The 25,104-nt window shown below is 39.1% G+C and overlaps 1 protein-coding gene across 4 annotated transcripts in view; it reads right to left on the minus strand.

Annotated features, from left to right (window-relative positions):
• ST6GALNAC3 (ST6 N-acetylgalactosaminide alpha-2,6-sialyltransferase 3) overlaps positions 1–25,104 on the minus strand; it is a 631,673-nt gene that overhangs the window by 367,658 nt on the left and 238,911 nt on the right. For all 4 annotated transcript variants that reach the window (XM_061411550.1, XM_061411546.1, XM_061411548.1 and 1 more), the window contains exon 2: positions 1,707–1,901. In XM_061411550.1, the coding sequence (XP_061267534.1) occupies positions 1,707–1,901 (195 nt within the window). The remainder of the gene's footprint in view (positions 1–1,706; positions 1,902–25,104) is intronic.

Consider the following 25,104-nt stretch of genomic DNA (forward strand, 5'->3'; position numbering starts at 1 on the left):
TCTAAGTGTGAGAACTAGTACTCAAATCATGCCTGTGCGCATCTGTAGTCTAAAAGCTCTTTCCAGTAATCATGTTCCCTCTCAAGAAATTACCTTCACAGGATCAAAATCATGATCCATATCTTGTAGCAAAGTCATTGTATTACAAATCACACCAAAAGAAGTTCAAAAGTGGCTAGTTAATGTGAGTAATTAAATAATTGCAGCCCTAGGTCAGTTTTCCTCTTAATACTCCAAAATCCAATCCATTATTATATAAACAAATGAAAGGTTCTTTGATATTTGGTGAGATTTCTCTCATGAGAGTAATTTGTGAGACAGTTCAGTCACATGTTTCATTTTCTACCCATGAGAGGCACTTGTGAAATGATTAACATAATCCAGTAGAGTTATAGAATATTAAATGACCATCTGAAATAAAGTAACAAAAGACAAAAGTGAAACAAACTATTCTCTAAGAGATACATTGTTATATAAGTAATCAATTGATTAGGACATTCAACAAATTCAAGCAATAGACACTTAAAAAAATTAATTCAAAGCCAATTAAAGGATAAACACAAACAAGACTCCTAAGAATTTATATGTTATAATGGTGCCTTTTTCTTTTTAACTATAAAAGTCTAATAAAAACCTAATAAAAGCCTATAAATCATGCATGTATAGAAACAATTTTCAAAGAATCAATTTAACCAGAAGCAATGACTCATGCATGATATTGCCTACAAAAGAGGATGGATAAAGTCAGTTTTCAACATCCCTCACTGACACTAAGAATAATTCTTGGGATGGGAGTTGCATTATGTGGGTAATTCCCTTCTCTAGTATTTTTGCAAAAATGACCTTTCAGTGGGATCTGATCCAAAATTCTTTCCAGTGATGTAGATACACTCGTGATTTGTACCTTTTTCACCAACAAATTCCAAAGGCTTGGACTTGGCAGCGATGAATATTAATCTCACACTCATCCCACTCCATGGAAACAAATAGTTTTCACAATTATATTAATCAGTTCTATACACTGCATGTATTTTGTGAAGTTTTTGATTTTTACTTCACTCCATGACACAAATCCTTGCTTGCAAAAATGCTAGCACAGTGTGCACTTTCTACTCGTCAAGATACCTCCATCCTCTTCTGTACCATCAATGGGCTACAAAGATTCAGAGGTTCAGTGATTATAGGATTTGAATGATTTTAACCCCTTTAAATTTGGAAACTCTTTAAATCCCATTATCTCTGCAGCCACTGAGAATTTTTAAATCAGCTTGGCCTTTTCTAGCTCCAGGTCTAAGGATTACAGAGTTTTAAAGAGTATAAATGCCTCTTTGCAGTTCTACAAAGAGCTGTCCCCAACCAGCTGACCTCCAGAAAATAAAGCCAGCCATTTCTCCAGCTGGCAACTGCTGATCAGAGTTTCTAAATGGAAAGATACGTATGTTATGCCACAAACCACCAGGAAAACAAGTAATTGCTTCCTCAACTCCACATGAAGCCAGTGAATCAGAAGATCTGATGCAGGGGGGGCGACAGACTTTAGACACGTGTCAGAAAGTGTCTAAGAATCAGAAACCAGGAAATGTCAGGGACCCAAAGAAGCGCACTGGGCCATAGAGGAAGTTCAGTGATGGGAAGCCACCTCACACCCAAAGAAAAGTTGTTACCATTGACACCCTTGAACCCTACGTGACCCTCTGAGGTCTTACCTCTTGCGTCCTCACATTTATGTATCCATAGTGAGTTCGAAGGGGCCGCCTGTATGTATAGGAGAATGGTATCCATTTCGCACCAGGTTGTCCAAAGCAGTTTAGTAGCAATGGGAAATTCACTTCATTTACAAGGCGCACCACCAGCAGGAAAAGGAATGCTGCTATGAAGCTCACTGCAATCACAGACTTTCTCTACAAAACATTAAAAAAAAAAGAAGAAGAATGAATGACTTTCAATCAGAAACAGTCTCAGAAAAAGGATATTTCACTTGGAGACAGAAAACAATTATTTGATGCCCAGATTGCCCTAATGTGCTGAGCCTCTGAAAACAAACCGAGTATGGATTATATTTCCATCCCATTCCTAGCTCTCTTCACCTTCCTATCATCCTCAGTGACTCCTATGTAGCGTTCAAAACCCAAGTCAGACTTTCCCATCTATAGGAAGCCTTTCCTACCTGTTCATTTTCTTCCCCAGTATCGTCCCCTCACTCCCAACCTATCTACCCTAATAGAGGTAAGAAGTCCCACCGCTCCAGTACTTTGAAGGCCCTTCTCCTGTTGTGCATTTTTCATAGTATAATTCCTTACATGACTTTTCTTTCATGTTATTTTGAGTTTCTGGAGAACAGAGCTGCACTATGCCATATTGCTCTGTATCCTAAGTCCTTAACACAGTACATAGTGTAGGCACTCACAAACATGTGTGTGAATGAATAAATGAATTTTGCACATTCTGGTAGACCCAGTCTCATTATAAATCATTATTCTGTATCTTTATCTAGCACTTTACAGGCAAGAAACTTTGTGCTATAGGATATGCAAAAGTAAGATTCAAAAAAGCTAACACTAACAGTAGGAAAAAAAAACACATCAAGCAGCATAAGAACATCCCCTAAATGCGTTTGTCATCAAACCAGAGTAGGAGCAACTGTATCAGACTGCCATGGGGAAAGGAGAGCTGTATTTGTGCTTGAACTTGATAAAATGCATGCATTTTTCACTAGACATGTGTGAGCAGAGCTTTCTAGGAAGAGGGAACAGAGTAAGGAGGCAAGAAAACATGAGGTTATACATAGCCACATAGCATTTTGTTTTACTATGACACAGAGAAGAAGAAAAAGCTGAAAATAAAGATGATAACTTTATAGACTGTCTCAGATACCAAGCTAAGTCTCTACTGAGTTTGTTAGATGATGGAAAACTTAAGGAGATTTTTTGTTTAATTATTTAATTTTTGAAATGTGACTGTTATGTCATAATCAAATGCCAGTGTTTGAGGCACTTTGGAGCAGAGTGAAACCAAACACAGGCAGCAACTAGTTAGGAGAGTATTTCAATTGGCCAGGACAGAAGTAATGAGGAATGGAAGTGAGAATAGTGGTGGGAGAGTAAAAAGGTGAGAAAAGACATGAGAAAAACTCAATTCAGGTGGAAGACAGAAACCTTGGCTTCTGACTGAATAGAAGTGGCAGACAGAAAATTCAGAAATGCCTCAGATGTTGAGTTCAGGTAGCTGCAAGAACACTAATCATATCAGGAGAAACCAGGGTGGTCAGGGCAGGAAATGATTTAAGAGAGTAAGTGGACAAAGAGCTTGACTTTCTAAGTCCTAGTTCTCAAGGGCAAATGGGTTATCAAGGGGTCAGACAGAAAGTCAAGTCTAGAGTAAGAAGAAAGAAGACAGCTGAGGACAGATGTTAGGAACAACACTGCCTTCTCTCCAGGGTGAAGACACAATTAAATATTCCTTCCTAAAGGAAGGGCTTTGCCCTTGATTCTTCTTCAAACTTAAGGGAAACCAAATTACTTTCTGGGAAAGACTGAATGCTTGTTGGTGGTGCTGTTGTGTTTTTAGCTTGCCACTTTCTGGTAGAGTCAGCTTCCTTTTACTTCTCACAGAATGTCCCAAAGGAGAAAAGAAGCCCAAAGCTGGCCCCTGAATCCTCCCTGGGCCCATGGTCACAGTCTCTGAAAGGGCAACAGAATAAGGCCTCAAAGTCAGACACACAAAGGAAGTCTTCTCTCTTGCCCAGCTCCCAGGATTTGTAAAAGCCCCATCCATCCCCCTGTCTAGCCAGCCTAATTTTCCAGTCACCTGAAAGTCCCTTGAATTCTGCTTCCTCGGAACCCCTTATCTCACCACTTACTACCACAGCCTTACCTCATTTAACCTTCTAATCATGAAAAACTGTTTTAATTTGTTCCTCTGTGGGAACATTATGTCCACAACATTGCAATGTGTCAAGGTAACAGCTTAAATGAGGTGATGGATCTTACAAGTTTAAAGGGACATAGACCAGAACAGATGGCTAAATAAAAGCAAAGGGGCCAGTCACCCATTAAGTAAACAGGTAAGAACCTTTTTTATCGCCATCCAGTAGTTTGTTGCAAACCAGTAGCTTGTTTTGAAGGAAACCAGGTGGGATTTGTGCCCAGCGTGGCTCTCTGCTTCTCTTAGCTGCCGCATTGCGCTGCATGGCTGGGGCTGGGGGACAAAACCATGGAGGGCCTGTCTGAACTCACTGATCTCACAAAACAACGCATACATAATGTACCCATGAGAGGAAAACGAATCAGCCATCTTGAGAGAAACTTCAAAATGGAATGAAATCATAGTCGTAAAAGCCTGCTGCCTAGCAATCCATGTCTGCCTCCCATGTTCTATCAAAGGGAACCAAGTAATGAGCACAGAGAGGATGAGGGGGGCAAATGAGGAGTGAAAGCCAGACACTCACTCCTCTGCGCTGGACCTACACCACAGTCTGCAGTGGGCAGACAGGCTTCTTTCACGGCTCCGGCTTCAGCCTCGATTCTATTGCATTGTCTGACCATGATTCTTTGCCTTCCTTCATATTTCCATATTCTTGTTTAACATAAACTCAGTCCCATAGTCCTAATATGAAACACCCTGATGTTTCACTAGAAAAGGTCTACAAGCATATTCTGGACTCAAGGACAGCAGGACTTAATGTGGAATGCATTCTTCTAGTAGTCCCTTCTACCAGATCATGACCTTGAGTTTCAACAGCTAAAACAAAACCACAATGAGGCTACTCGAAGTTTCCATACATCAGAACGCAGAGAGAATATGTATGTGTGTCTATATAGGGACATAGGAGCTGGGGAAGTTACAAAATACCAATATGCCATCCAAAATACCAACATGATATGTTGTTGTCATTTAGTTGCTAAGTCATGTCCAGCTCTTTGCAACCCCATGGACTATAGCCTCCTTTCTCCTCTGTCTATGGGATTTCCCAGGCAAAATACTGGAGTGGGTTGCCATTTCCTTCTCCAGGGGATCTTCCTGGACTAGGGATTGAACCCATGTCTCCTGCATTGACAGGCACTGGCAGGAGGATTCTTTACTGCTGAGCCACCAGAGATGTGCATCCATGATATACTTGAATATGAATATATTTATTCCAAGTCACAACTGCACATTGAGTCCACACTCTGTATAGACTTGGCGAGGTGCTGAAAAACAGGAATAAAACTACAGAAGATAGACCATGCTTGCAGAGAGTCACAACTTAGTGCACCTGGCAAGTGAACAGAAAATTAGAATACCACATATCAAATCGGGTGACAGAGGTATGCACAGGGCGGTGTGGTACCCCAGAGGAAGAGGGGGACAGCCATGCATGAAACAATCTAAAGAATGCTTGTCTGAAGAGGTGATGTTGAAATGGAGTCCTGAAGAATCAGGAGGAGATAGACAAGTGGAGATGAGAAGGGCATTCCAGGCAGAGGGAACAGTTTAGACAAAGGCACAGAAGTTTTTTAAAGGCCTGAATTTGGTCAGAAACATGCAAGTCATTTGATAAGATGAATACATTTCATATGTAGTGGGAGATATGCTGGGAAGTGGACAAGGTTCAAATCATAACAAAAAATAATAAACCAAATGCATGAAGTCAGATGCATTTATTTGTCCCACTTCCCATACATTAGGATAATGAAAATAAATGCATAAAGTGCTGTTTTATAACTCTATTCTTCACTTTCAAATCTAGTGAAAATGTGTCCATCACTTTATATTACAAATTGCCAGTTAACATACCACAACTTGTTTCCAGTTGTTTGGCTTTAGTTTATCCTATCAGTTGCTTCTTCTTTTAACTGTTTTAAGTCCATCAACAGTCAGCAAATGACTCTACTTGTTTACACATGTGTTCTACATCTAACAATTTGTTTATGGAATTGATCACTGCTGTTTTTATTGAAGTAATCAGAGCATTCTCCAGATTCAACAATCAACAATTAGGTAAGAGAAGGCAACAGTAAGTACTTGTCAAGTTAATAATGCACAAGATTCAGTGCAACAAACTTTCACACTGTAGAAAACAGATATAAATTTAATAAGTCATTCCCCTAAGCTCACACAGTGAACACTGAATGATATAATAGGTGGAAAAAGCAAAGCACAGGTCAGGGAACCTAGTGAACACTCAAAAATGGAAGATGTCACTATTACAATATGACCACTATGGTGAAATCCTTGCAGGACATGAGCCAGTGATGAGCACAGGCTAGCCCATGGGAGCACATGATAAGAACTGAGAGATACCTTTTTCTTAAATATCCCAAGCAGCTGCAGACACATGAACATTCAGCACAACTCATCCACGCGAGTTCTGAGAGAATGTCACCATGCCCAGATAGATCTGATGAATTGCTTTGCAGAAAGCTTTCTCCTTCTTTTGGGCAAGTCTGAAGGGGCCTTTAACAGCTGAGACATTTAGAATTTAATCCCCTCTGTGCTGCAAAAATATGCATCAAAAATGTGGCATTCCAGTTGCTTGCTCTTTAGGGTAGGAATATCATTTATCAGACTTTATAGCAGAAATACCTATTTCAAAATAAAACCCACAGAGAATTCATGATTTAGGAAGAAAACAATTGCAGAGATGTGGACCTAGCAATTTTGCAACGCATATTAACATTTTTATGTTTTTATTCTTTTTATCACAGACTTTAACCACAGAATACGTTCTTTAACTTTTAGGTTAGTTGGTTGCTAGATTTTTTTTTTTTTTTGGTTTATTTTCTGTAAATGATAGACAACAGTATAAAGGTATATTTTTCTATTTAAATTGTATTATTTAATGACTAAATTAGCTGTTTATGTGGTAAAATGGCTCACTTTTGTTCGTATGCTATCACTTACTCAATAATAAACATGAAACACAGTGTCAATTGTATTATTTATACCATTACTCAGTAACCTCACACAGTGATGGGAACCTCAGTTCAGTTCAGTCACTCAGTCGTGTCCGACTCTTTGTGACCCCATGAATTGCAGCACACCAGGCCTCGCTGTCCATTACCAACTCCCAGAGTTTACTCAAACTCATGTCCATTGAGTTGGTGATGCCATCCAGCCATCTCATCCTCTGTCATCCCCTTCTCCTCCTGCCCCCAATCCCTCGCAGCATCAGGGTCTTTTCCAATGAATCAACTCTTCACATGAGGTGGCCAAAGTATTGGAGTTTCAGCTTTAGCATCCATCCTTCCAATGAACACCCAGGACTGATCTCCTTTAGAATGGACTCGTTGGATCTCCTTGCAGTCCAAGGGACTCTCAAGAGTCTTCTCTAACACCACAGTTGAAAAGCATCAATTCTTTGGCACTCAGCTTTCTACTCATTGCTTATTTGTGACTTATCAAATACAATTTCTTTTCCTGTATAAAAAGCTATATCTTCAATGTAATTCTACCTTGTGCCATTGGCCAAGCTCCAAATCTGGTCTCCCTGAATGCAACAAAGCTTCATCCCTTTTGTATAAGGATGAATTAGCAAAGCTCAGGATATATAAATATAACCTTCATTTGTTTCATTTTATTTATTGAATCAACAAACTGGATCCTGACTGTTAAACTACGGTAAACTCTGGGGAAAATCTCACTCATGTGTTGGGTGGGATAAGAAAAAGAGGGTAAAAAAAAAAAAAAAAGTAGACAATCCTAGACTGGTGGAGTCCACACAGGAGCTTATCAAGGGCAGCCTTAGGCAGCTAGCTGGTAATAGAATCATTGAGGCCATCAAGAAGAGAGAAGTGAATGTCAAACAAGGTCAACAGGGGAGAATAAGCAGCACTTCAGAATCCAGGAGGCTAATGAAGAAAATGTGATAGGAAAAAGCAATACATTTTGGGAGCAAGCTTTCAAGAGCGCAGAAGAGTGAAGTTAAAAGAGTAGGAAGGGATTTGGTTATAGGAAGTTATACATCATGCCAAAGAGTCTGCACTTTCACTATAGACTCTGAAGAAGGGGTCTAAGTATGGGATAGAGAGGTCAGACTTGATCATGGAAAGCTCACTCTGGAGGTAGTGTAGTAAGTGAATGGAGAGATCCTTCAGGAAAGACAATGAAAAAAGGCAACAATGGATTACTTCTTCAGATATCACTAATGGACACTAAAAATTCTCAATAGGAAAACTGCAATTATTACTTTCAACGACTGGCTTTTCTTTTCCTAGAAGAGCCAATGGGAATAAAGTCCAGATATAGCAGACATGGGTGAATAACCATCATAAACTTAATAGAAGATAGCATTTAATGAGTGAGATTAGTTGGAGAAATATTTCTGTAATCCCTACCTTCTAGATTAAGAAATAGAGATATAGAGTGGTTGGGTAATGTGTCCAAGGTCACAGAGCAAGAAAATAGTAAAGACATCTATGTAACTCAGATATTCTGACTCTAGAGTCTGTCTTTTAGTGTATGAATTAACTAAGTTGTTAATTGTTACTCATACCAAGAGGAACACTCTTATAGGACTGGTTCAGAAATTTTAAAAACTGGTACTAGCCATAAGCAGATTTTGTAATACATTTGTCAATAAGCAAAATACCTAATTCATATGGAAAATTAAGAGGCTGATCTGAAACATGGTAATTATACTTATTTCAGAATCAGTAATTTGTGGACAGATTTAATTCTGGCTCTATTCTCAGTATTAAAAATACAACTACATTAGCTCTAAGGGAAAATAAAGCAATTATCCTTCCACTTGCGATAGAGAATATTAGGTACCCTTAGTCAATCAATACTATGTAGTCTTAATTCAGGAAGTCTACAGGAACCAACATGACTGAATGGGTATGTCTTCCCTTCTCAGCTCCACAATTCCATAATCTTTTTATTCAATGAAGATGCAGCCAAACAGCAAAATCAGTTCTAATGAGGTGGATGAAACTGGAGCCTATTATACAGAGTGAAGTAAGCCAGAAAGAAAAACACCAATACAGTATACTAATGCATATATATGGAATTTAGAAAGATGGTATTAATAACCCTGTGTACGAGACAGCAAAAGAGACACTGATGTATAGATCAGTCTTATGGACTCTGTGGGAGAGGGAGAGGGCGGGGAGATTTGGGAGAATGGCATTGAAACATGTATAATATCATGTATGAAACGAGTCGCCAGTCCAGGTTCGATGCACGATACTGGATGCTTGGGGCTGGTGCACTGGGACGACCCAGAGGGAGGGTATGGGGAGGGAGGAGGGAGGAGGGTTCAGGATGGGGAACACATGTATACCTGTGGCAGATTCATTTCGATATTTGGCAAAACTAATACAATATTGTAAAGTTTAAAAATAAAATAAAATTTAAAAAAAGAAAGAAAAAAAAACAAACAGCAAAATATTGATGGTTTCTTTAAATAAATGTACACATAAATATATAAATAAATAAAGTCAAAACATTAAAGTGAGTTTTTTTTAGTTGTAGAACATCTTCAATATGGTGATCTACTTTAAGAATGTGGAGCCACATCAACATGTCACTTTCAGACATGGGTACAGTCCAATAAGAAATACAAATCCAATCAACAAAACCAAAGCAGTAGAGGTCTCATGGGCATCCCCACTGTCATAAACTATTCTATACAAAATACTAGGAAAATTACAGGTGGCCAAAATTGTATTTCTGCTTTATTGACTATGCCAAAGCCTTTGACTGTGTGGATCACAATAAACTGCGGAAAATTCTGAGAGAGATGGGAATATCAGACCACCTGACCTGCCTCTTGAGAAACCTGTATACAGGTCAGGAAGCAATAGTTAGAACTGGACATGGAACAGCAGACTGGTTCCAAATAGGAAAAGGAGTACATCAAGGCTGTGTATTGTCACCTTGTTTATTTAACTTATATGCAGAGTACATCATGAGAAATGCTGGGTTGGAGGAAGCACAAGCTGGAATCAAGATTGCTGGGAGAAATATCAGTAACCTCAGATATGCAGATGACATCACCCTTAGGGTAGAAGTGAATAAGAACTAAAGAGCCTCTTGATGAAAATGAAAGAGGAGAGTGAAAATGTTGGCTTAAAGCTCAACATTCAGAAAACGAAGATCATGGCATCTGGTCCCATCACTTCATGGCAAATAAATGGGGAAACAGTGTCAGACTTTATTTTTCTGGGCTCCAAAATCACTGCAAATGGTGACTACAGCCATGAAATTAAAAGACACTCCTTGGAAGGAAAGTTATGACCAACCTAGGCAGCATATTAAAAAGCAGAGACATTACTTTGTCAACAAAGGTCCATCTAGTCAAGGCTATGGTTTTTCCAGTGGTCATGTATGGATGTGAGAGTTGGACTATAAAGAAAGCTGAGTGCCGAAGAATTGATGCTTTTGAACTGTGGTGTTGGAGAAGACACTTGAGAGTCCCTTGGACTGTAAGAAGATCCAACCAGTCTATCCTAAAGGAGATCAGTCCTGGGTGTTCATTGGAAGGACTGATGTTGAAGCTGAAACTCTAATATTTTGGCCATCTGATGCGAAGAGCTGACTCATTGGAAAAGACCCTGATGCTGGGAAAGATTGAAGGCGGGAGGAGAAAGAGACGACAGAGAATGAGATGGTTAGCTGGCATCACCAACTCAATGGACATGAGTTTGGGTAAACTCCGGGAGTTGGTGCTGGACAGGGAGGCCTGGCGTCCTGTGGTTCATGGGGTTGCAAAGAGTCGGACACAACTGAGCGAATGAACTGAACTGACTGAAAATTTCTTCAGGGATTTTTTTTTTTTCTCCAAAGGAAACTTTCTGTAGCTGCAAACATGTGCTGTGCTTAGTCGTTTAGCTGTGTCTGACTCTTTGTGACCCCATTGACTGTAGCCAGCCAGGCTCCTCTGTCCATGGGGATTCTCCAGATAAAAATACTGGAGTGGGCTTCCATTCCCTTCTCCAGGGTATCTTCCCAACCCAGGGATCAAATCCAGGTCTCCTCCATTGCAGGCAGATTCTTTACTCTCTGAGCCCCCAGGGAATCCCAAGAATACTGGAGTGGGTAGCCTATTCCTTCTCCAGTGTATCTTCTCAACTCAGGAATCAAATCGGGATCTTCTGCATTGCAGGAGGATTCTTTATCAGCTGAGCTACCAAGGAAGCCTATAGAGAAGTTCAAGTTAACATGAACATTATGAGTATCAGATGTCATGTTAAGAGGTCACACTGAACTTTCTAACACTTTATTTTAAAACTAATGAAAAATGTCAATGAGTTTTCAATATGCCTGCACATTTTTCTTATTTTATTTGAGGAGGGTATTTAGGTTTTCTGGCCTAATTTGATTTTCAAACTGCTGCAATATGAAATGAAAACAATCATGGCTACATTCACTGAGTTTATTTTGTAAAAGAATATAAAATCAGTTTTATATCATTTTGCTTCTTCATCTTAAACATATTGCTTCAGCATATATCCTTTCATATAGAGAAAGAAATCAAAGTTCTTCAGAAACACAAGATAGAACTGGAGATGGGTACTGAATATGTAAAGCGAAGAACCCAGCAAGCAAAATCTCTCACTGTGGCTGTACAAATAGACATAGAGAGATTTAATCCAAAAGGCCAGTTCTCATGGTGAGAGCATCAGAGATTGGGGCAAATGAACCTAAAGTTATGTTTTTTCCCTTAAATCTTTGTACTTATAGGAAGAAATATGTTCCAGTCTACCTGCTGTTCTCTCCCTATGCCCTGGCATTCTGTTGAGGGAGGAGAGGTGCTAACTAATGAGGGGTGGTGAAGACAATTAGGTCAGCAGACCAAAGTTTTTGTTTTATTCTCAGCCAACACATAGTCTTCATTGGCCTTACTAGGTTTCTACAAACATCAGCTTGGCATCGTTTACTCTTAAACCATTGAGTTTGTCTTTTAGAATCCAATTCTTACTTCCGGTTTAGGACACAGAAGTGGAGCATAAGGATAAATTCTGGTGGTCCTGATGTCATTAGGGCAGGGGGTCCTGCCTAGAAGCATCATGATAATGATTAGAATGACAAGGATGAATCTATACAGCATTACAGTGTACAGCACTTGCCTTAAGCACTTTCAGACTTACCACCTCTCTTGATTTTCCACATAGCCAGTGAGATAAGACGGGATGGTCAGATGCGTGAAAGTTTCATCTCCTATCTGTCCTTTCATTCCCTTCACGTTTCCAGCTGGGCTTCTCACTAGGCTCCAACACCCCTTGGCTCCCAGTTCCTGTGACTTTGTCTGGGCTGCTCCCCACTATTGCCCTGCTGCGTTCTACCACCCCCATCTCTATAAGTTCAAGTATAACTCAGCCTAAATCATGTAATCTTCTTAAAACTCTCTATTTCTCCCTGACTCCCAGTTCACGAATAATGGTGGGGTGGGTAATGAAAGAAGATAGAAGAAAGAGATTAGCAGAAATGCAGAGTGAGGAAGGGAGAGGGAATGATTCTCCTATAATTCTGTTTATAAAAATTCCTCGAGGATGTGAACAAAGTCTGAGAAACATCCCTCATACAGGCAGCATGAAACACAGTGTCTTGAATTTAAAAGAATGAATATCAAATATTTGTTGAAGAATAAAAGAGAGAAAGAAAGGATGGATGGATTCCAAGTTATTCTCTTCTAAATATAGGCAGTAAATAATTCAAAAAGTTGTAGTTTAGGGTCATTAGGAAAAAAAAATGTTTTCTTATGAGCGGAAAACCCACAAACTTTTCCTTTCTTTCTTCTTTGTAATTCACTTTACTTAAAACTACCTGTGCAGATTTGATGTGAGCATGGAGAGGAGACAAGGGAGGAACACTGGCATGGGGGAACTTAAAGTGGGAAGAATTTTAGTCCTTGTTAAACTGGACTTTTCGGTGAGCATTGCTTCAAAGTTCTGATAGAACTCACAGATCTGCTAAGAGCAACATCCTTTTTACAGCACATAAAGAAAAGACTTACAATAATTCACATTTTTAAGAAAACCAGCTCTTGTCCGAGGAAAACTCTTAAAGCTAGAATCCCACATCATGGAATGAGAAGTGGATAACAAAAGGGTAGCCTGTCCTTCTAATAAGGACAATGGCCCATTTTCTGAGAGTAGGAACTTGCAACTGTTAGCTGTGTGCTCAGCAAGCATCAGGTACTGTGCCAGGAATCTTATAGGGATGAAATTAGATTCTCACCAGCAGCCTATCTGTAGACTCAGGGTGGTCAAGTTACACTAAATGAGCCAATATAGGTAACCTTGGGCACACTGTATAACTTGTTTGTGTTTCTATTTTCTTACATGAAAATAGAAGGGGGGCGGGGGTGGATAGCACCTGCCTAATATGATTGTAAAAGGTTTAAATGAGTTACTACATATGAAGGGCATTACAGCACTGCCTGGCAAAAGGAAAGTGCTTAACACATGCTAGCTTTTATTGTTAGAGTATCTCATCAGATCTAAGACACCATCCATTGTTCATCACTGCTGCTGCTGCTGCTAAGTCACTTCAGTCGTGTCCGAGTCTGTGCGACCCCATAGACGGCAGCCCATCAGGCTCCCCCATCCCTGGGATTCTCCAGGCAAGAATACTGGATTGGGTTGCCATTTCCTTCTCCAATGCATGAAAGTGAAAGTGAAGTCACTCAGTCATGTCTGATTCCTAGGGACCCCATGGACTGCAGGTTACCAGCCTCCTCCATCCATGGGATTTTCCAGGTAAGAGTACTGGAGTGGGTTGGCATTGCCTTCTCCAATTGTTCATCACAACATTACTCTAAATATGTTACTAGAGTAAATATAACATTACTCTAAATATGTTAAGACAGGAAACCAAGGTGGGGAGCCGACACCAAAATGCTATTCCTTTCAAGTTACAATATTCTAGAAATAAAGGTGCCATCCTAAAACGCACAGCAAGAAGACAGAAAGGAAAAATAATCTCCCCAAGAACCTGAACCACAGTCAGGTACTCAGGCAGCCTTCTGATACAAGTTCACACTACCACTGTGATTCAAGGAAAAAGTCAGTAAATAACTCAATTTAAAGTGATCTCCAGATGGTAGTATCCCCAGATGACCATCTGACACACAAATCCCATCCGGATGAATTAAACTTTATTGTAGGCAAATAGAAAATACTAGGTACTGTGTATAAGACTCTGTTCATTTTCAGAGATGCAAAAAAATAGAAAGATATTTTTAAATAAATGAAATATGATGGTATTCTCTGGAGAAGGAAAGGGCAACCCACTCCAGTATTCTTGCCAGGAGAACCCCATGGACAGAGCAGCCTGGCAGTCCATGAGGTCACAAAGAGTTGGACATGACTGAGCGACTGAGCAATGGCGGTATTGCTGTTATAGGTGTCAATGTTATCATCATCGTCATCCTAGGGAACAGAGAACCAGGAATGGAGCTTGGACTATTTTAAACACCTGTCCCTCACCCTAAATTCTAAAGGAAGCATAACCACAAATCCGCAGAGTCTGACAGAGTGCTGGAACTTCCCAGGACACTGGAATTCACAAATATAAAAACACTCAAGAGCTTTTTTCCCCTCTTGTCCAAATTGCACAAGTTAAACAAATAAAAAGTCACCTTCTTTTTTGGAAAATGTTTAGACTACCCTGCACACACATGCACATGGGCCCCATCTCCATGCACCAATATCAACTGTTGCACCTTCTGCACCTCCTAGTATCTCTTTAAAGAATGCTCTTGGAGGTCAAAGTTGAACCTTGGCAGAGGAATGCATACATATTAAACAGTCTTTTTATGAACAGCAATAGAGTTTTCCCAGAGCATAAGTTTCATGATGATAATAAATAGTACTGTGTCATGAACATTTGAATTTCTAAGTAAGATAGGTTTCCTATCAATTCTTGACAGTAATTTGAATTGCTCATGAAACATAAAGTCTATTAGTTTATTACTTATAGTTTCCTGTGCTAAAATAGCAAAGGCAGAAAGATCTCCATTGTTATGCACAAGGTCTGTCATCAGTGAGTTCCTGATATATTTTTTACCATAACCAGATCAGTCAATGCTGTATTTCCTATAGCCTACTAGCCATCTCTATTTGGACATCTGAGGTAACTCGAATTCAATAGCAGTAGTCCAAATCCAAACTAATGATACCTTCTCTTCCTTATCTACAGTGTGCTTCTGAGTAGCTGCCATTAAAGTCACTTTGGAGTGCCAATACTTAAAATCACACTTCTGCTTAGTAGCTATACAACATGGGGCATCTTAATTTTCTTTGTCTTTGTTCCTCATCTATAAAATCATAGAATCATAATGAAAATTAAATAATGAGAAAACACATAAAGGACCAAGCTTAGGACTGAGCATAGCAGGCAATAAATGATCATTAATTTCCTTCTGTTCTCCACATACTAGTCCCCTACACAAGCTCTCATTTTTTCATGGACTGTCTTCTTCTTTCCTTTCTCTGTCAGAAAAGTGAAAGTGAAAGAAAGTAAAAGTCACTCAGTCATGTCTGAGTAGCCTGCCAGGCTCCTCTCTCCGTGGAATTCTTCAGGCCAGAACACTGGAGTGGGTAGCTGTTCCCTTCTCCAGGGGATCTTCCCCACCCAGGGATTGAACCCAGGTCTCCCCCATTGCAGGTGGATTCTTTACTGTCTGAGCCACCAGGCAAGCTTCTGTCAGAAAACTGCTACTTATTCTTTGAGACTAAAGCCAAAAGATCATCTCTTCCAAAACAATCCTGATCACCCTTAAAGATTTCAGAACACTTTTTTCTGAGGCATAATTCATGAAGATAATTCATCTGGTAATTATTTAATTACCAGGCAACCTTCATCATTCAAATTCTGCGAACACACAGCATACCATGCCTCCACATTCTTTTTCCCCAGACAGACATTACTAATCAGCCATAGTATCATTTCTCCCTGAGTAAGGATGCAAGTTCAAAACCCTTTCAACACAATGTTCCAGGCAGTAGTAATGCTAATAAATCAGCCTGGTATATTTACCTCTGTGGCACAAAACAGGTAGCAACTTAAGATTAGAGGCTATGTCTTGATAAGTCTATAACCCATGTGACCACAGATATGATTGTTATCCTCTCTGGGTCTTGATTTCCTCACCTGTATGACAGAATATTTTTAGGAAACTAGCTGGTGATCAAGTCTAATGACACTGTAATGATGACCAGGGACCCTGATACGTCAAAACTGATGTCAGTTCAAGGAAGGTCTGTAGCACAGCTCTGCACAAGGCCCCCACTCTGGGTCCAGGCCCATTTCTTATCACAGAGTTAGGCATGCCTTCAGACACTTGAAAATTGAACCTGGTGTCTACGTAATTGAAATAGAAATGGGGTGAGAATTTGTGATCTTTCACCTTGGTAGATAGCAGCTGCCACTTACCAAAGCCTACCTGATTGCAGCTATTTTGTACCTGCTGAGAAAAAGTTTGCAGCAAAAGAGATTATTTCCTTTTTAACCCTTATCTGAAAAGAAGTTTCCATGTAATTTGACCCAGTTGTATAGAACAGGATCAGGTTCAGTCTTTCACATGTATATGGACACTAGCGGGTTAACACCCCTGGCCAAACCACTTCCACTGAGCCCTGACCCTCTCAATAGGAATTTTAAATGTCCACTGAGTCATTTTGTTGAAAACTTGATATCAAAGCAAAGACAGTCTGAACATTTTCAATTCTATGTATATTTATTAAAATAAGAAAAAAATCTGTTTTTGTTTCTTATGCGTATGTATGTGTTAGTTACTTAGTAATGTCCGACTCTTTGCAAACCCATAGACTGCAGCCCACCAGGCCCCTCCGTCCTTGGGATTCTCCAGGCAAGAACACCGGAATGGGTTGCCATTTCCCTCCCCAAAAGGAACTATAGAAAGGAAAAAAGTGAAGTCACTCAGTCGTATCCGACTCTTTGCAACCCCATGAATGGTAGCCTACCAGGCTCCTCCATCCATGGAATTTTCCAGGCAAGAGTACAGGAGTAGGTTGCCATTTCCTTCTCCATTGTATCTTGTAAGTGACTGCATTAAAGATGAAGTTTCTCTGGAGATTAGTTCTATGAGCCAAATATTCAGATTTATTCAGTAAACATTATCATAAAAATATATACCATGGTAGTTCCAGGAAAAGAATTACCAATAAATAGTTGTGAAGAAACAAAGGCCATTTCCCCAGATTTAGAAACAGATTCAGTGGATGAGAGGTAAGCTTGTGCTAGATCTTAATATTTAAACTAAAATTTCAGCTCTGGTGCCCAAGACCCTGCCTAGGTGGGTATTCTTTTACAGAACTAGGTCCAACGATTAAACTTTCACAACCGCTAAAGGGTTTACCACCATTCCTAACATCGAACTTCCTATTCAGTAAGTGTCTCTGTTCACTGTTGGAATGACTAGCTTAACATCTCTCTTCCTGCAGGACTATCAACTCTTGAAAAACCAAAGCTCTACCTCTCAGATTCACCAGTGCTTCACCACCCGCAAAAGCAGCCAAGCCAGCAGCCTTGTGTAAACAGACCTCCAAAACACATGAGGAATCTGGAAACAGCTTTGGAGGCCTGCCTGAGTGTGGCACAGATCATCTTCTCTAACTACATGTCTCCTGGTCTTAGTCAGCTACAGGACTTCCCCGGTGGCTGAGAGAGTAAAGAATCCACCTTTCAATGCAGGAGACTTGGGTTCCATCCTTGGGTCAGGAAGATACCCTGGAGAAAATGACAACCCACTCCAATAATCTTGCGTGGGAAATTCCATGGACCGAGGAGCCTGGAGGGCTACAGTTCATGAGGTCACCAAGAGTTGGACATGACTTAGCGAGTAAACACCAAAAAGTCAGTTAGAAGGGCGAGGCCACCTCCACACCCTTGTTTGCTCTCTAACCATCTAACCACCAATGACTAGGATGGTGCTTAGAAAACACATCATTCCTGTTCACTTTAAAAAAAACAGTATTGCTGATTTTGTTCGATAATTTCCCAAAGCATGAAGTTGGACCATAGTCAGCATATTTTGACATTTTTCTGTGATTTGTTATTTTTAGGTGATATTTTGCAAATCAGGCTTTGCTCCTGATTTTAACAAAGCCTTTTCTTCCTGAGCAAAACAGATGAGCAGTTCAGCAAGACAGGGCGGCTTTTATCTGCAAAAAAATCTGCCTTTCAGCAGAGCAGACAATACAAGCAAAACGGAGGCAAACACATGCAGTATTTCCTGTATGTGAATTGTGAGTCTTTCCTCCTGTGGGATGAGCAAGTGGCAAGGTAGTTTATTCCCGTGTGGCACTGATAGCAGGTCCCGAATACTTCTGAATATATCACTTTTATTGCCTTTTATATTGAATTACTGTGAAGGAAAAAATACTTTTGTGAGAATTCAAAATCAAAATACTTTAGGAGCTTTTAGAATCCACCTCTGGGACATAAAGAAAAGCTTAAGAAAACAAATAAATCTGCTCTGCTGAGGGATACCACATACCACTCCCACTGAGAGAGGGCCCCTTTACAGAAAGGGGGACGTTATCAAATATTTATGTTGACTTTCAGGGAAAAAGGTAAGTGTTCTATTTGGGGTCCAGAAACTCTGAACCTGTCTCTGCCGCTTTAGAACTTGCTATGTAAGGGATGAAATTTGCCCCAGGGTGCTTTGGCCTGCAGCATTTCAACACCACATGCGTCTTCTGGTACTTGATTTAAGATGCTTCCTAATGGTATATTTCACAAGAACTCGCACCTCTCCATTATCCACTGATTATAAAAATGCTTAGTCAATATACATCATTTTTTGGGTTTTCAAATGCATTTTCAATAGATATCCTCTCCTTTCTGTGCAACCAAGAACTCCACAAAACAAGGTAAGTTGTTTCAACCATTTTAGTTCTAGGCTTGTCCTTTTCTCTTTAGGTGAGAAGTTGCTTGTATGGTAAGTAAAGTCCAGGTGGCTTAGCATGACATACAAGCCCCTCTATGATCTGACCCGTGACTGTGTGTCCAGCCTAGCTCTCAGTATTCCAAAGCCCATTCTTCATACTTTGGTTACAGTAAGCATCCTGTGCTTCTTGAAAGGCTCTATGCTTTTTGATAGCTTCATACACTGGCATAATTCCTTCTATCCAAAAGTTCAGTTCAGGGGTTAAAAAAAAAAACCCACAACAAAACAAAACCCCAAAAAAATCTGTCTTCATACTCTAAAAAACTTTACCTCCTTTCAGACAGTTCCCCTAGCCTTTCTACTGCCTCATCAGGAAATCCGTCCCTAGATCTTGGGGAGTTCCTGGCCAGATGAGAGGAAAAGAAAGAGAGATAAAGAACAAATGGAGACATAAAAACAAAATATATATACATATATATGTATAATTTGCACTGGTTCAGTCATGTTGTAATTGTAGTAGCACTAATTGAGCACCTATTACTTGTGTGGAATTGTGCTAGACCCTTTACACACATTTCCTCTAATATTTACAACTGAAATACACATAAATACTTTTATCCCCAACTTCACAGTTGAGGAAACTGCTGGTCAAAGGGGAAAAATGATTGTCCCAGGATAAGAACTAATTAGTAGTGATGTCAAGATTCAAACCAGACTCTCCAAGAATCTAGTGATCTTTCCATTATACCTCAAAGATATCTTATCTCATAGCTCTGTATTTATTAAGTTATATCTTTGTCAACTTCAATTAACTATAATGCTTTGAAGGAAAAGATTGCATTTTGGACACTTAGTTTTGGAAACTCATTCTTTGGCATATACAAGGTGCTCAAGAAATGTTGGTGAAGAAAAAGAAAGAAATGTTGATGAATCAATAAATTAAATGAATGCAATAATTTGCCTCTGTGCTTTTCAAATGAAAAAAAATAGTTATTATGAGTGGAAACTGAGATGCTTGTACATATTCTGATGCTTTGTTTTAATCATTTTCAAGAGGCAGTGTAGTCAAAAGATGATTTGGAGACAAGAGACTATAATCTTAGCTCCATAGTGGACAAATTAGTTCCTATCTACAGATTCCTAAAATGTAAAATGGAGATTATAAGAGCCCCTTCCTCAAAAATTTATGAGCTTTAACTCTTAGGAAAGTGAAAAATGGAAGTGTTAGTCGCTCAGTAGTGTCTGATTCTTTGTGACTCCGTGGACTGTAGCCCACCAGGCTCCTTTGTCCATGGAATTTTCCAGGCAAGAACACTAGAGTGAGTAGCTATGACCTTTTCCAGGGGATCAAAGGCTATCAAAAGCCCTTTCTTCATAAACACCTAATTTCAATACAAATGTTGACTGATTTTGACAGTCAACTACACAGGATGATTTTCCTTAAAGACTATTTATTTTTAAAATAATACTTTTGTAAGCAGAATGATGAGGACTAACGAATTTAATATTTTCTACAAATCAGTGCACACTTATTGAGCACCTACACCATGTCTAACTTTTTTGAAGCTTCCTTGGTCGTTCAGCAGTAAAGAATCTGCCTGCAATGCAAGAGATGCGGGAGACACTGGTTTGATCTCTGGGTCAGGAAGATTCCCTGGAGGAGGAAATGGCAACCAATCCAGTATTCTTGCTGGGAAAATTCCGTGGGCAGAGGAGCCTGGCAGGCTACAGTCCATAGGGTTGCAAAGAGTCAGATACAACTGGGTGACTAAACACATATATACATACACCATGTCTAGACATGGTCTGAGTTCAGTCTGTTCTCCTAAAATAAAAAAGCTGGTGATAGCAGAAAGAATATGAAGAAGAAAAGCTAATGTATTTCTTATAAAATAATTTAATTTAATGTCATTCTTTCTTATTAGGTTGAAATTCTATAAGGGGTGGGAACTATTTGTCTTTTTGTTGGTACTACATCATCCTCATATAATACCTGGTATAAAGATGGTGCTCAAGATACATTTATTGAACATACATTCATAGCTCATTGTTTAGTAAAATACTATCATGGACACTTGGGGTTTCTAAGATAAGACATGGTCTGGAAATGGAGGGCAAAAGTTAACAGAGAAGTGAATTTTCCATTTAGGAAAAGCAACAGGAGTTTGCCAATTGAAAACAAGTCCAGGAAAGTAGGAGAAAGCCAGGATCTAACTGGAGTGACCAAAAGACAGTTCCTTAGGAAATAATGAATTTTCACCATCTACTGATATTACAGTTCTCAAAGCATTTTATCCCATGAAAATGTATTTCCTCCTTTCACCTAACATATAAAGACAGACACACAGACTCACACACAGACACACACACACACACTTTGGTTTTGATCTCCAGGCTTTATCCTTCCCTGTGTATAATTCTTCCTCTCTGAAGCCTACCCAAGTGGAGACTCCAAAGACCCTAACTATGGACATTAAAGAAACCTTCATTTGCTTCCAGACAAGCGCACTTTACCAAATTTGTAATTTACTGTAATTTGCACTTTACTGAATTTGTAATTTGGAAAATGAGGATAGGAGCCTCCACTTCTCATAGTAACACTGAGGATTGGAAAAGTAATAAGTAATATATATTATGTAACTGGCACACAGCGAGTATTCAGTAAACGGTCTCTTCTGTCTCCTATTCCCTCACCTCTCTATTCATACTACATCATGAGAGAAACAATTTGTAACTACTAAGTCTCAGTTCAGCAGAGGTGGGAACACACACACACACACACACAGAGACTCAAATACCTTTCCTTTACCAAACGCAATAGCACTAAAGTCCAACATCTCCAAAGAATAGTACACGTGGTAGAACATTCTGAGTTTTAAACTACAAAGGCCCATGCTAGTAACACCCTGAAATACAACCTTTGGGTCTCCTTAGTTGGAAAAATCTTCAAGAAGCTCTTTGATATCAAAGAACATACCTATTTTCGGTAGCTTTAAACTATAATTGCTCAGGCTTCCTGGTGGGTAAAAAAAAATAAAGTCTCATACAGAGAAAGAAAATATCTCAATAAAGTCTTCTGGAGGAAAAAAGTCTCTCACCGGTTTGCAAAAATTCTTGACAGAGCTTTTTTCATAGCATGGAGTGGAGAAGCTGCCAGGAAGAAGAATCAGATTGTAATGGGAAAAACAAGTAAAGAATTACAGTGCTCCAAATCCTGATCACTTTTTACAAATTGAACATCTTTCCTTCCCCATCCCAAATTATGGAAATTTGGTTTATTGAACCTTCTAACGGGGAATGAAATGTATGCAACAAATAGAATCTTCCCAGGATATTTCCCTTTCTTCAAATAATAGATATATGCATTAATTTCACGTAAATTATATGCCTAAATACACCAGCTAACAACATGCTATACACATCCATCACTCTGTTTCCCTTACGTGGGTTGAACTTGACCTTCAAAGCCCTTGAAATGCAAAAAAATTTACTCTTTTCTGACATTTATGAGTGTCTTTTCTGCTTGACTGCCTTTTACCGCTTGGAAATAATAGTGAAGGCATTGTAGACAAAACCTGCTATAAACACTAACAAATAACAGGAAAGGCAGACAGTTTTATTCCAGGCAGGTTAAAGCTAATCTAATCAAATCTAATTCTCTCTTTCTGTAAGCCTACCACTATGTTCAATTTATTTTTTGATTAGAAGTGCAATAGGATAGCCCTCTGCTGGACCACAGTTAAACAATACTGAGTTTACATTTTCCTTACAAACAATTCTGATGAAACAACAGATTTTAAAGGTGCTTTTTTAAAAAAACATTGTCTAATACTAAAGCTAAGTTCCAAGAAGATTTTAAGGGGAACTTTTTCTTACCGTTTTTTGACTTTGAAAATTTATGGATGGTTCTATTGTAACCCATAATAAAATACACCTAAGAGAAAAGTGTTCTTTGGTCCTGGATTTCAGAGATTTCAGAAAAAGAGCTCTTTGGAAATACTGACTAATGGTAGTAAAGACATTATGTGTATTTAAATACTGAATAATGGGAACAATGAGACCTGAAGAATAGTTGGGAATTCAGTCAGCAAGGTACAAAGAGCTATTTTCTTTCCATTGAACAAATGCACGGTCTCTCATCAAAGAGAGAGCTCCCTTAGTGAGCATGAAGCAAGGCTACCTTCACCCCAAATGACTGTGCATAAATGACCAGTTTGCCTTTACGTGAAAAGTTTTCACTGACCAGTAAATCATCCTGTTTCTCCTAGTCTTTAATTGTGGGTTGAGCTATGCACACACAACTACACACACACACACACACACACACACACTTCTACCTATAATGTACCAGTTGTTAGAAATGGAAGGAATTTTACTGATGGTCTTAGAAAAAGAAAGGGGGAAAGACTACCACCTTATCTCCAAATTAACGTTAGTATAAGACTTTCACCTAATAGACTAGGAAATTTCAAGAAGACATTTAAACATTAAATGTCTATCTAGTGTTATACTTGAGAATGATATGAAGAACAACAGTTGTGAAAGATAGTGGTTTCTTACAAAACTAAACATACTATTACCATATGATCCAGCAATCATGCTCCAAAGGAGATAAGAACCATATCCACATAAAACCTGCACATGGATGTTTATGGCAGGTTTATTCATACTTGCCAAATCTTGAAAGCAACCAAGATGTCCTTCAGTATGTGAATAGATAACAAACTGAGGTACATTCAGACAATGGAATGCATGTATGTATGTATACTTGGTCACTTCAATTGTGTCTGACTCGGGAACTCAGTGGACTGTAACCCACTAGGCTACTCTGTCCATAGGATGCTCCAGGCAAGAATATTGGCGTCTGTTGCCATGCCTTCTTCCAGGGGATCTTTCCAACCCAGGGACTGAACCCACATCTCCTGTATTGCAGGCAGATTCTTCATCACTGAGCTACCAGGAAGCCAGACAAAGGAATATTCAGCACTAAAAAGATGCATTCCAAACCATGAAACTCTAAATGCATATTACTAAATAAAAGAAGCTAACTTGAAAAGGCTACTTACTATGATTCCAACTATATGACACTTTGAAAAGGCAAAACTATAATGATAGTTTAAAAAAAAAAAAAGTTCAGTGTTTGCCAGGAGTTAGGGGACAGGGAGAGAAGAAGAGGTGAAGAATAGAGGATATTTAGGGAAGTAAACTACTCTGTATGTTACTGCAATGATGGATATATGTCATTATAAATTTTTCCAAACCCATAGAATGTATAATACCAGTAATGAAGCCTAAACTATGGACTGTATTGATAATGATGAGTCAATAATAATAGGTTCATCAGTTGTAATCATTCTGGTGAGGGATGTAGATAGTGGGGGAGGTTATTCATCAATGGGGACAGAGAGTATATGGAAAATTTTTGTATGTTCAACTTGATTTTGTTGTGAACTTAAAACTGCTCTTAAAAAGTCTATTTAAAAAAGTGTAGCCATAATAAAAAGGAAACAGCACCTGCCTTGGGTGCCACTTGGCCCTGGCTCTAATCTGGGTGCTTCTACTAACCAGCTATGTAACTTTGGACTTGTTGGGATTCAGTATCCTGATACACAAAATTGGAGAAGAAAATCAATATGTTTTATATTTTCAAAAGTCATTTCTAGCACAGTATGGAAATTTAGTAGGCCTAATGATCAAATGAGAAAGGTAAATGATGAATTAGTGCCACCCTAAAGGGGAAAAAGACCCTAATGGCATATACCAAGGTATGAATGCCCACAGTTATCTGTACCAACTATATTGATCAAATCTTCAAAAATTTAATACAACAGCAACAATGCTGTTGACAAAATAAGCATTTAAAAATTCTCAATAAGGTAGAAAGATGGGGAAAAACCAATATGATTAAATTGTACAATGATAAATGGGATAGATAACAAATTGGCGGGGGGGAGGAAGCATTGTTCCAATAAAAGATGGCGGGGAAATGTTTCCTTGATATTACTAGAAGGAAAAAAAAAGGCCTAAGGTTTTAGTTGACCAAAAAGTTCAAAATGATTGACACAGCTGCTCAAGAAAATAATTAATTGAGGGAAATAAGGATTAATCTACAGCAGGGAAAACTTGATGAGTGATTAAACATCAAAACACTCTCACTCAAAAGAAGAAGTTAGCACATTCTTTTCTGAATCGAGTATAGACCTAGGGGGAGCTTCCCTGGTGGCTCAGTGGTGAAGAATCCACCTGCAATGCAGGAGACATAGAAA

The sequence above is a fragment of the Bos javanicus genome, chromosome 3 (assembly GCF_032452875.1).
Source record: "Bos javanicus breed banteng chromosome 3, ARS-OSU_banteng_1.0, whole genome shotgun sequence".
NCBI classification, from domain to species: domain Eukaryota; kingdom Metazoa; phylum Chordata; class Mammalia; order Artiodactyla; family Bovidae; genus Bos; species Bos javanicus.